Here is a 12,275-nt window from a genome sequence, read left to right as displayed (position 1 = left end):
CTAAGACTAACATTAAAGGAATTTTTCCCAACAAAAAAAGTCGACCCATGTAAAGGTTACTGGTGCCGGGGTGGGGGTGGGGGGCTGGTAACAGGATTAAAAAAAAAAGAAAGTGTATTGTTCAGAGTCCTTTAATAATACCAAAATGAAAATATGGTGTCAAGATTTTCTTCATACAGATAAACGCATTTAATTTCTTTAGATGACCTTAACTTACGTGTTTGTGAGTGAAATGATAACTCAACATTTTAAATATCTTTTACATATATACTGACTTTCACAAAGTGCATCAGAAAATTAAAAAAAAAAGCTCCCTGAATTTCAGGAATTCACCAAAAAAAAAAAAAAAAACTCTATTCGAATGAACACTTACAAGAAAATAAGAGAACACAATCTTTTGAACCCTATTTATACAGATGTTATGAAATACAGAGAAACTGTCACTAGACTTCCAGTTTAATTTCTCACCTTCAGCCTTTTTGATGCTTCCTTTTATAGGAAAAAAAAGTTTCACTGTAAGTAGATATCAAGCAGGACTTGGAGCATTTTATATATAATATAATCCACGCAAAGGGTCTGTTTTTATAGGTCCCGTTTGTTCTCAAATGTTCTGACAGTCCTTTGCAGGGTGGTGACTTGTTTTTGGAGAAAAGGAAAGAGAAGGGTGGAAGGGGGTGGGCGGTGGGGGGAGGAGGGAACGTTTCTATGTATTGCTCTTCGCTCGAGAAGTTTGTGCGAGTGGTGTGTTAGTGTGTGTGTGCACGCTTGAGTGTGCGTGCTTGTGGTTGTAGGTCTCCGGCGTGTGTATGTGTGTGCAGTTTTTTAAAGTGTTTGTGTCGCAAGTTGGTTCGCTTTTGTTCCTGGAACACGCGTTCGATTCTCGTCTGGGCTCGGGCAGCAGAGGGGAGCTCCTGGCTTGGCCGGCGAGCGGCGGTCCGCGAGCCGGATGCCGCACCACCTCGCGCCGGCCCGGGGGCGGCCCTGGAGCCCCCGCCCTTCCATCCCCCGGTCGTTTGCCTTCCAAACCTCTCGCTCGCTTTCGTTGTCTACTCGCTCGCTCGCTTCCTCGCGCCTCTCTCCGGATCTCTAAGAGTCGTTGGGGCCAGACGCGGTTTCCTTGCCTCCCGCCGAGGCTGCCGCCGCAGCCGCCGCAGCCGCAGCCGCCCGGGCCGCACTGACGCCGGAGTCGTGCAGGATGAGGTCAGGGGACTCGGAGCGGGGCGTCTCCAGGTTGCTGGCGTCCGTGTCACTGTCGCTGCCCTTTTTGCCCCCGCCGCCCCCGTTGTGCGTCTTAATGTGTTTGCTCAGGTGGTCGCTGCGCATGAAGCGCTTGTTGCACACTGGACAGGCGAAGCGCTTCTCGCCCGTGTGAGTCCGCAGGTGCCGCTGCAGCTCGTCGGAGCGCGTGAAGCGCTTGCCGCAGAAGAGCCAGTTGCACACGAAGGGCCGCTCTCCCGTGTGCCAGCGCAGGTGTGCCTTCAGGTGCGACGTCTTGCCGTACACTTTGCCGCAGCCCGGGATGTGGCAGCTGTGCAGGCCCTTGCGCCGCAGGCTCGCCCCGGCCGGGCCCAGCCGCTCCGCCTCCTGGCAGTTGGGGCAGTCGCAGGTGGCGCGGCCGGAGTAGCGGCGGGCCGAGCGTGCCGAGCTCCCCCCGGCGGCGGCGGCCGCGGCGCCCGAGATCATGGCGCTGGCTGCGGCGGCCGCTACTGCGGCGCTGGAGTCCGAGTAGGAGGGCAGCACCGGCTTGAAGCCGTCCTGGGCCAGCAGGTGCTGGCTGGTGGAGAGCAAGTGCGAGGCGGCGGCGGCCGAGGAGCCGAGGCCCGTGGAGCTGAAGGCCGAGTGCGTGAGCGAGCTGAAGTCGGGGTTGTAGGTGCCGAGCTGCGAGTGCAGCGAGGCTTGGGGGGCGCCCGAGTGCAGCGAGCTCTGGAGCCCCCCAGCGGGGTTCTGCACCTCCAGCCACGAGCCCGGGCTGCTGTGCACGTCCCACCACGACGACGCAGCGCCGTTGGTCACCTCGCCTGCCGCCAGCGTCGAGTGGAAGCCTGACTTGTACCACGACTCGTACGGGTGCGCCATCCCCACGCGCGGGTACAGGCCGTCGGCCGCCGTCGTATGCACCTTGGAGATGAAGGCCGATTGGCCGCCCGCCTCCTGCGGGGACACCCCGGCCGCCGCCGCCGCGGCCGCCGCCGAGTTGGAGAAGAGGCCGCCGTAGTCGCTGCTGAAAGCGGACGACGTAGGGGACGTGGAGGCCAAGCAGAAGGCGCTGTTGGCTGCGCCCGAGCCTCCCGCGAGGCCGCCCGAGCCGCGGCCGCCGGTGGCCACTGCGAAGCCCGAGAGGCTGGACCCGAGGTTGCAGCTGGACGAGGAGCGCTTCCACGGATGGAAACCGCCCTTGGCGAAGGCGCTCGACTCCGGCAGCGTCGTCAGCGGGCTCGTGTTGCCGATCTTGTTACAGGTCGCCGCCAGCATGGCCAACGGGGTCGTTCCGAAGCGCGGCTCTTCCTAGAGTGGGTGGGGTAAGGGAGGGAGCAAGGAGGAGGAGGGCAGGAACAAGTGGGAGGAAGACACAAAGTGCACCCGTGAGCAGCCCCGTCCCCCAGGCGCTGGTCCCGGGGCGGGGGGCCGGGGGGGTCGTGGCCCCCCAAGTCGCGCCTTCTCCCGGTGCGCTCGCGGAGGATGCTCCGCGCCGCGCCCGGCGCGGGGCAGAGGCGATCCCAAGAGAGAGGGTCCCGGAGCTGTAAAGTTGTTCTTCGGTGGGGCAACAAATCAAAGATGTGTCGGTTCTCCCCGCCTCAGTCGCTCCGTATCCTGCCCCAAACCGGACTCAAGTCGCTCGCCTTCCGCTCGCCATAAGCCCGCTCCTCTCAAAGAAGCCCCCAAGTCGCCCTTCCGGATGAAGCGTGGAGGTAAACACATCGGTAACAAACACCAGGTGAGGGCAGAGGCGGCCGAAACAGCGACCGGGGGTGGGGGAAACTTGGGGCACTCCTCCCAAGGGTGACTACGACTTGATTCTTTTTAATAGAAAACGTTTTAAATGTTTACATACACACACACGAAGACAAGAATCCGAGCAGAAGCGACCCCCGCTATGGATTTCAGTCATAGACGAACTAGGGAGCCGCAAAAGTGTAAATGTTAACGTGACTACATGGTCTGCAAAACGATTAAGACTGTTTTCTGGAAACACCGCTGTCGCGTAATTGCAACAATCCCCTAAGCAAGGGTGGAGGGGAATGGGATATAAATCACGCGGGGAAGAAAAGGAACCTCTAAAACCGAATATTGAAAGGACTTGCTTAACAAATCCTTTTCTTTCAAAGGCACCTCCTGGGTTTCAATAATTTGGAAAGAATCAGTCCCAGAAATGTGGAAAGTGCTCAAAGAGGCTGAGGCTGCAGTTGGGCAGCAACAGTTTCTCCAGACCCAACGACCTGGAGAAGCCATAACGAAAAATTACTCCCGTTAAAACAAGCAAATACCGCACTTCCGACTTACCCCAAGTATAGACGTGGCCATAGCAGGTCCCTGGGTGGCGTGGCGGGGCCTGGAGCGAGGCTGAGCCTGGCGGCTGCTCGGAAAAACTATTCGGGTTCCGCGCGGCTCCCGCGTCCCCGCTCTCGCGCCGAGCGGACTCCGGGCTCCCGCCGGCTAAACTCAGCCTAAGTGCGAGGAGCACCCGCTTTGAAGTGCCGCTGGCTGCGCTTCTTACCCAATGAGGGCGCAGGCAGAGCAGACGGGAGCTGCCCAGCAGCCAATCAGACGCGCCGAGGGGCCCAAGCCCGGGCTCCCGGCGCGTGCCAGTCACTGCGGCTAGCGGGGTGGGGGGCGGGGGCGGTCGCCGGCTAGGGACTGAAGAAATTACAGCGCAATTAAAAATTTACACACACTCACCAAGCCAGGTTTAAGTATCGTAGAGACCGAGTCACAAGCTTCCCCATCCCCCCCCCCTTCGCGAACTCTCTGAGATGATGCAAGTTAGGACTGACTGTCCTCGACTCTCCACTTGTGGGAAAGGAGACAGGAGAGGAGGGGTCGCCAAGGCAGAGGCCACTTGAGCAAGGCCCAAGTAGAGATGAAAATGTCAACGCTCACTTTGTGTATCCAGGCTCTCTCCTGCGGAGCACAACTTCAGCGGGAATCCATCATTCTCGCTCGCGATTGTATCATTGTCACTTGTCTACCTGTTTCCAGATTCCCACTGGATTCAGTTTTACTGTCAGAGTCACATTGAGGAGAAGGGGTGAAGGGATGGCTTCTCCGAAAGGAAAGAAATAGGCCTCTTCTTCCAGGTCTATACCCACAGACTTGTTGGGAGGGCCTGAAGCCTGCCGCATCCCGCCATTTCCCCTAGCGGTCTATGTGACTTCCTAATTGTCGCTCTGGCCTCTGACCCAGGGGGTAATACAAGTGCCACTCACACCCGAAGCTTCAAGTGGTAATTGAGGGCACCCTTTGTACCGTTTGCCAGCTCCTAGATACCAGGTTAACCCAGTTGTCAAATATGACTAAACAGTGGGACGTGCTGATTATCTGCCGGGTTTCACTGGGGGCTGGCGTGGGGGTGGGAGACATCAGCCCATACAACACGCTGCACGAAGCCGCTTATTTTCACAATGCAACGACTTTGGAAACAGAGATCCGCGCGAGCCGCGTCCGCCCCCACCGTCACCCCCGCTGAAGCTGCAGCTTGCTCGGCTGTTTGTTTAACCCGATGAAGATTTGCATGTCACTTTTCAGCCCGGAATCGAGTTTCTTGCCCCAGCTCCAACCCACTCACACTCCAGGCTGCCTGGGCCTAGAGGCTCCTCTGAAGGGCAAGGACGCCGGGTTGAGGGGTGCGCTCGCCCCTAGCTCCCTGCTTTCCTGGACGTGCTCAGAGAGCTTCTCCCCCGGACCTCTGTCCGTGAGTAACAGGGACGAGGCCACACGTGGGCGCCTCCACATTTTGCAAGCTGGAAGCATCTTAAAGTCCTCTTCGGATCCTGTCGTGTGAGAAGACACGTCCTCAGATAACTAACTACGCTCCTGGAGCCCCTTAATACCCGCTGAGGTGTTTTTCTTCATTCTGGGTCTCCCCTTCTTTTTCTTCAGGGTAGCCAGGAGCAGCTTTTGAATCAGAAATATCAGTGCCCTCGACAGATGTGGGTACTGGTTTTAATGTACCACATTTCCCCCTGCTAACCCACATCCTGCTCTAAAAGACATTTTAAAGCACGAATCTCAACAGCTTGGGTGCAAAAGACGAGTTGTTGCGGAGGGGGAGCATACAGTATCTCTTGGCCCAAAAAGTACGCCCACCTTGGCTCATCTCTTGGCCCTGAGATGGAGCCTGCGTGCAACCTGGTGCACTCCGTAGGTGGAGAAGACTATATGGGTTGCTTTCTTTGCTTTTCGTTAGAATATCTTGGCTCAAATGCTCCCCGCCCCCCCACTTTGGTCTAAAGTGGCGGAAAGGCCGAAGAAAGTACGACAGAGAAAGAGAGAAGAAGGAGAGAGTGAGAAGACCCGCGCGGCTCTAATGAAGCTTTGTGTCCTGGGGATTGCAGTAGAAATTGACAGGGGAGAGGGGAAAGGGGGAATGTGAAAAGCCCCGGGGACTCGGCGTGGAGGGGTGAGGCGGCATGCTAGCAGCCTGGAAGAACCAGAAAGCCCGGCAGGGGGACCCGGGAGCCCTTCCCAACAGGTGACTTCTGCCCTGGGAGAGCAGACTGGTGTTCGGCTTCCCGTAGAGTCTTCGCGTCGATTTACTAATAGAGGGATTGTTAAGTGGCAGCGAGGCGTTGCCGACTCACCCAGTGCAGCCCCGGGAGAAGCGCGGAGGTTCCCCCCAGCCACCTCCTCCCCCACCCCAACACACCCTCTCTTTAAGGAAACCTGACAAAGTAATAAGACAATCCAAAAAGCCACTTAGCACTGGTGACATTTTCAAGTCAACCATTTAAAACAATTCACGCTGGCACCTCGGGCTCCAGGCGCCCGGGTTGCCTTCCTCTTCTCCTCTTCCTCCCTTCTCCTCCCCTCCCCCTCCCTCCGTTTTCAGCGTAGTTCCAGCTGTCAGACTCTACATGGGCACTGGGATATTTCTTTAGATACACATCACCGGATCACAATAAAAGTTAGAAAATCTTACAGATGATCGCAGGCAGACGCCCTGGGCACTTCAACTTTAAGGTGGGGTGCCCAAGGAAATCTTTCAGAAGTCCAGTTTTGGTTGTTTTTTTTTTTCCGTCTGACAGATTTTTTCTTCCTCTAAAAAATCTAGTTTTTAAACAAAGATCAATGTGTTATGCTGAAGTGTTGAGCTGACTGTTAAAACATTTGGGGAAATAATGACAATGTAACAAAGGCCTGGTTTGGAGTGAATCATCACCCTTTTAAAAGTTAAAGCAATTTTCAGGAGAATAGCTTTCAGCAAACGCTTTACATTATTCAAAACGGCCAAATAATGCTCTATTATAGCGCCTGAATGCTGCCAGTCAGCCCCTAAGTGCAATTTGTGCAAAGGCCCCGGTGCCTTATCTCCACTTCTTTATAAAGAGGTGAATATAAAACAATTTCTTCCAAACCCAGACAGAGAGCACGAAAATTGCTTCCCTTTCTGCAATCAGGGCAATTTAACTGGAGTGCAATTAGCACTATTAAATGTCGATTCTGCATAAACAAATCTGACTGAGCAGCGAAAGTGGGGTGAGAACCTCATATACACTGAAACTGATTTTTTAAAATTATGTATCCGGGTCCTTTACAATTGATTCGTGACGTTTTCATCTTGGAATATATTTACATCGTAAATACACTATGGTTAAATCAACATAATTTTTTTTTTTTGCAAAATAAAATTTCAATAGGAATCCTAATAAAGAAGAATAGGGTGATTAAAGGGAAGAGTTCACTTCCTTTGAACAAATACTGTTTCCCCCATCTTGCCTCTCCCCAGAGCTTCGATCTGAGCAACTGCTCAAGTTGCTGCGTTGAGGAGGCAAAGCCGGGGAAACAATTCCGTCATTAGCGCGGATCCGAAGGATTGGAGCTGCTACGCCACACGGGGAAAAAAAAAAAAAAAGATGCTTCTCCCTGATGCAACGGGAGACTGGAGAGGGCCAGTTATCTTCTGAATAACTCGAAATATTAGGTGGCTGCCCAGTCTCACAAGAGCTTTGGCCAGTCGCAGAGTTGAGCTGCGAATATATGGCATGGGGATGGGATGGGGTGGGGTGAGGTGAGGTGGAGTTGGGGAGACTTGAGGATGTGGGCGGGAGCGGAGGCTTCGGGGGAGGAGGAACAGAAGGTTCTCACCCGGGCCCTGCTGGCTGCTGTCAAAGCCTGGCCACTCGGACCAGGATGCCCAGGGGGGAGGAGAGGAGCCCTAAAAAAATAGCACTTATCTGACCTGTCCTCCTTTGGCATGCCTTTATTTATTTGCTTAGCCACCAGGCTCCCTTTCTGAATAATACACGCAATTAATTATGCTTTTCATTTGCATGATCTACTCTACAGCAGTGATTATCAGGTCAGCACGGTGTGGGAGTTGGGGAGATACATTAATAACAAGTTAAAAACAAACAACAAAAAAAAAAAACCCCACACACAGGGAAAGCTGCCCTTGTGTACCACAGTCACCTGCCATGAACAGGGGCTGAAGAAGTCAGTACAGAGGTAGGGTTGTTGAGTCCAGTGAAGCTTTTCCTCAGTTGGAGTTTGTAAATTGTGGGTGACAATTAAATGTAGCTTTTAATTAGAAGGGAATCTTTTATCATAAACACATATCTATATTTTTAAAAGCACCAGCCTTGAGATCAACTGGATGGAGAAAATTAATTGAAAATTGAGAAACTCTACCACAACTTCCATTGAGTTTTCACTTAATATTTGTTCTATAACACCCTCATTCCATCCCAATCCTTGCAAATAAGAGGCAGAAAGGCTCAAGAAGCCACTGGAACTTTCATCTTTTCTCTACCTCAGAAGTGTTACTGCTCTTTAGAGATGGGAGGAGATGCAAATCCTTTTTGTCTCTAAGGTCTACTGGAGAAACTGAAAACCCTTAGTCTATTAAGGACACTCCACACCTTTGCCACACAACTAATTTTCTGCTGCTAGATGTATCTGGGCCATATATTTTAAGCCTGCCTTGATCTGTTTATCTGAGCCAAAAATGCATGAACAATTAAATGAAAGACTCTGGTGTGTCAAAGGAAGGAAGGTGTCTGTAGACTGTGATGATTTTAATGACTGCAATTATTGGAAGATTATTCGACAAGCATCATAGATTTGTTTACTGCCTTACTTGGAAACTATGGGGGGCCTATTCGCCTTGGGGTTTTACATTCCCCCCCCAACCAACTACTACAGAGGGGTCTTAAACCTAAGCAAATGTTGGCTTCCTTCTTTTTTAGGGCATTTCTACCAAAATTGGACTTCCCTGGTGGCTCAGACTGTAAGGTGTCTGCCTACAATGCGGGAGACCCGGGTTCGATCCCTGGGTCAGGAAGATCCCCTGGAGAAGGAAATGGCTACCCACTCCAGTACTCTTGCCTGCAGAATCCCATGGACGGAGGAGCCTGGTAGGCTACAGCAAAGAATCAGACACGACTGAGCGACTTCACTTTTCTACCAAAATGGAACCCATTTGTTGTCTCAGCCAACTCTGATGGAACCATCTTTGGAGGCACTAAAGCAATCTTTTCACACAGACCCTAAGTTAATATATTTAAAAAACCCAAAGGCCAGGGAATTCTGGTCATTCATCAGCTTCTCCTTGCCAGCATATTAGTTTCCTCAGCTTTACACTTTCATAGGCAGCCTTTGAGGAGTCTTCCAACTCTCCTTCCTCCATCCAGGGTTTAGAGGCGGCACAGCTGCAAGTTATGAAACAGGACTTAGGCATACCTAATATCTCTATTGGAGAAAGTTTGACTTTTCTTCCATATTGGAGAAAGTTTGGCTTTTCTTCTAACAGTGTTCCCTGCCCCTACCCCCCACCCCAGCCGTATGATTTTCTATCACAATTCCTAATGCTGCCCTGTTAGAAATAAGTAAATAAAAAGAAGTATGACTGAGAGCAGTTTGTGTCCAAGGAACTTCTTTGCTGTATTATATACAGACACAAGGAATGCAAATAAGGAAGATTTCTTGTCTGATAAAAGCAAAATCATCCTGTCTAACTAATCAATAAATCACAGTCTGGGTTTTGCTCCTTAGTGAAATTTGAAAAAAGAACAAAAAGGATAGCAAACATCCCTAGTAAGTCCCCTTTTCTCTCTCCCCTGAGGCTCTGAGACTGCTGTGGCCTGGTCATCCTAGTGCTCTTCCTGGGTCTGTAATCAACCAGTCTGAAGATTAAGGTGGACTTCTGCTGGAATCAAGAACCTTTCCCGTTCAAACAGGAGCCTGCAGAACTCTGCAAGTGGCAATTAGGAACCCATTACAAGCCATTAGATTGATCAATGTACCTTAAACAATGCAAACGATTTATATGACTGATTTATACGGAGTGGGGAAAAGAAAAGAGATGGGGGAGGACGACTCCATATCCTTCCCATTATCTCACTGTTCTGGAGAAGACCCAGGCCCAGCCTCTCTTCATCACTGCTTAGAACCACCAGAGCGATTTATTCTGAAAACTTTTCAAGCAAAGACACAGGCTCACCTGGCTCGTTTGGTGGATGGCGAGGTGCCCATTCTTTGCCCCTTTTCTCTTCTTTCTAAGGAAGAGCTTAGAAAGACCGAGGCCGGGGTTCACAGCGACGCCACTCCCCCCGCGGAGCACGCAGCCGGGAACAGTCCCAGCTGCCGCCTTTCCCCGGGTCTGTCCCGGAGAGGGGTAGGATGATTTACAGATTTGTTTCAACGGTGTGTTGGAGAGCTGTGTGGCCTCCTAATTACGGCAGAACACAGAACCATTAGCCCTTGAAGTTTCAGGCGCGACTCCGGGAAGAGCCGCGACCCAGCTCCCCGCGTGCAGAAGACATTGGGGAGGGGGCGCTGGGGAGGGAGGGGGAACTCCTCGGAACTGAACTCCTAGCTAGAGCTGACTGTTTCAGCTAATCTAAACTGGAGAAGGCAAATATACAACAGAGCCGAGGCGATCAAAGCTGGCTCCTGCCAGCTCCCTCCTCCCGCCTTCTTTCCCGCCCCAAAGTCTGTTTGTAGTTGTCTCCTGTGCTGCAGACACTCGTCCGTCTTCTCACGACAAGGAAATTCCTGCCAGTTTTTTCTAGAGCCTGCAAGGAGAGGACAGACGCACTTCACACTTCCTACAGGAGAATTCCCTTTGTCTTATCTCCCCTCCCCCAGTCCTCCCTCGGCTCTGAAATGGGGGGAGAGGCAGCCGGCGGAAAGACCCTGGGCGCTGAAGGGGCGATCGTAATCGAACCCCACTTTCAATTCTGCCCCTGTAGGTCCCCTCCCCCTTTCTCCTCTTCTTTTTCCCATCTTTCTCCTCCCTTTCTTTCTCCTTCCCTTTTTCCAATCCCCTAAATGCTCTTACCACTCAAGTCTTCTTGAAGGCTCCCGCGCCCAGAGCCTGGGCAGGCGCCGTTTATTTCCCGGCCTTAGTGGTTTGGCGGGAAAGGGCTCCGTCCTGGCTTGTCCATGGGTGTTTGGGACAAATCCTTTTGTCTGTGTCTATATGTGGAATGGGAAGCATTACGGGTTGATAATGGAGCACAGAGGGAAGAGGGGAAAAAACAGAAACTACATGCACTGGGAGAGTTGCCACCTGTGTCTTTTGCAGCCAACCTGCGATGGGAGCCCAGGATATGGAAACTCTTCTAGGTGGCTCATGATCTCACACACACACACTCCTCTCCCCCCAGCTGCCCTCATCTGTTCTTTACTATCCTTACTCTTACTCTTCTGAGTTCTTCCCTGAGTTGTTTTCTTCCATTCCCCGCCCCCTCCGCCCCTAGGACTTCCCGGGGCTCTATAGTTAAGTGAGAGACTGAGAAAGAAGGTCGGTTAAGAGTCTCACCAAGCATCCAGGCACTCCTGTGACTTCTCCCAGAACCGGCCTGTCCTGGGCCGACACTCATGCTTTCTGAATTTCAGCCAATCTAGAGCCCTCTCTGGTCACATCTATCCCCAACGAGAGGTCAGACTGCCACCTCCAACGTGCCTCTGATGTATCCAGAGCCGGGTACTCAGAGGAGCAGGGGAGGCTCCGCACACATTGGACACGTGCGTCTCCTCCTGCCCCTCCCCCTCCCCCGCGGCCACAGGCGGAATGCACATTGATGACACTGACACACTCACTCGGGCACGCGCCAGCGGCGTCGATCCTCCTTCCCTGCCAGGCAGCAGCGGGCGAGACGGCCTTGAGGCAGGTGACATAGCCGCGGGGAGACAGACTCCGCGCTCCAGATGCCACCCCGGGTGTGGGGGTGTTCGGGTTCCCCAAAGCCAGCGGCGGGGCTCCCCGGCCGGGTGGCCATAGGCCTCCCTGTGGCGGAGCCTCCGGTCCGCCTCCTGCCGTGATCCCCGCGCTGCCCCAAGCTCGGCGTCCCCGCACCGCACCTTCACCGCCGCAGCCCGCGAGCGCCCGCCTCCGAGAAGCCTGCAGTCCGCCCCCTCGCCTCCACAGGCTCGGTTACATCTGGGATGCATTGCCCCTTAATTGTCAACCCCATCGCTGTGATCAAGTGAACGTTGCTAATCTCTACATTTATTGTTTAGGTAAATAGAGGCTGCGTTTAATCAATATGCGGGGCCCTAGCCCTCGCAGCGCCAAGTAACTTAAGTCAACGGTGAAGATTTCAGTGTGTGCGTAATTATAGAGCACACGGAATATTCACTCCAGCCTAATCCCACATCCCACCCGGGGGAGCGAGAGGAGGGAACGTGAGGAATCTCCACCCTCCGAGGGATCGAGGGCCGGCTCCCTTCGAGGAAGAAAAGGACTTGGCTGTGACAGCACGCGCCGGGCGCGGGGGCCTAACGCTGGACTGGGGGACGTCCTGATATCCGAGCGGCTAAAGCCCGCGTTCCGCGCCGCCTTCCCGAGGCTTCTGGCCTCCACCCCGCTCCAGATTCGCAGCGGTGAAGAGCGTGGTCCCCCACCCGCAGGTCCCCGCCAGACAGGAAGATTGAGGGCGGGGCCCGGCAAGGAGGGTGGGGCTGTGTTCCCGAAGCCCAGGCCTCCGCCCGCGGTCAGGGTCTCTTCCTCTCGCTCAGCTCTGAGCCGCCGAGCTCCTTGCCCCGCGGGAACTCTCGAGAACGCCAAGCTGGAGCGCACAGAGCGCTGGAGTATTTGCGCTTCTTCCTCGACAGCT

General features: G+C 53.5%; 1 protein-coding gene across 1 annotated transcript; it reads right to left on the bottom strand.

Annotated features, from left to right (window-relative positions):
• Positions 1–223: 223 nt before the first annotated feature.
• Positions 224–3,522, bottom strand: SP9 (Sp9 transcription factor). The gene is made up of 2 exons (XM_055398594.2): positions 3,502–3,522; positions 224–2,505 (listed from the first exon to the last, which is right to left on the bottom strand). The coding sequence occupies exons 1-2, from the start codon at positions 3,520–3,522 to the stop codon at positions 1,087–1,089; spliced, it is 1,440 nt and encodes a 479-aa protein (XP_055254569.1). The 3' UTR covers positions 224–1,086.
• Between the last annotated feature and the right edge of the window lie 8,753 nt (positions 3,523–12,275).

The sequence above is a fragment of the Moschus berezovskii genome, chromosome 2, assembly GCF_049115385.1.
Source record: "Moschus berezovskii isolate FMDL1 chromosome 2, NW_MosBer_1.0, whole genome shotgun sequence".
Taxonomy (NCBI): domain Eukaryota; kingdom Metazoa; phylum Chordata; class Mammalia; order Artiodactyla; family Moschidae; genus Moschus; species Moschus berezovskii.
The sequence above is the reverse complement of the archived record's forward strand: the minus strand, read 5'-3'. Positions and strand labels throughout refer to the sequence as shown.

Coding starts and splice junctions, on each gene's coding strand:
- SP9 (XM_055398594.2), bottom strand. CDS start 3,522: ATGGCCACGTCTATACTTGGG. Junction 2,506..3,501: donor TGGCCACGTCTATACTTGGG/GTAAGTCGGAAG, acceptor CACCCACTCTAG/GAAGAGCCGCGCTTCGGAAC.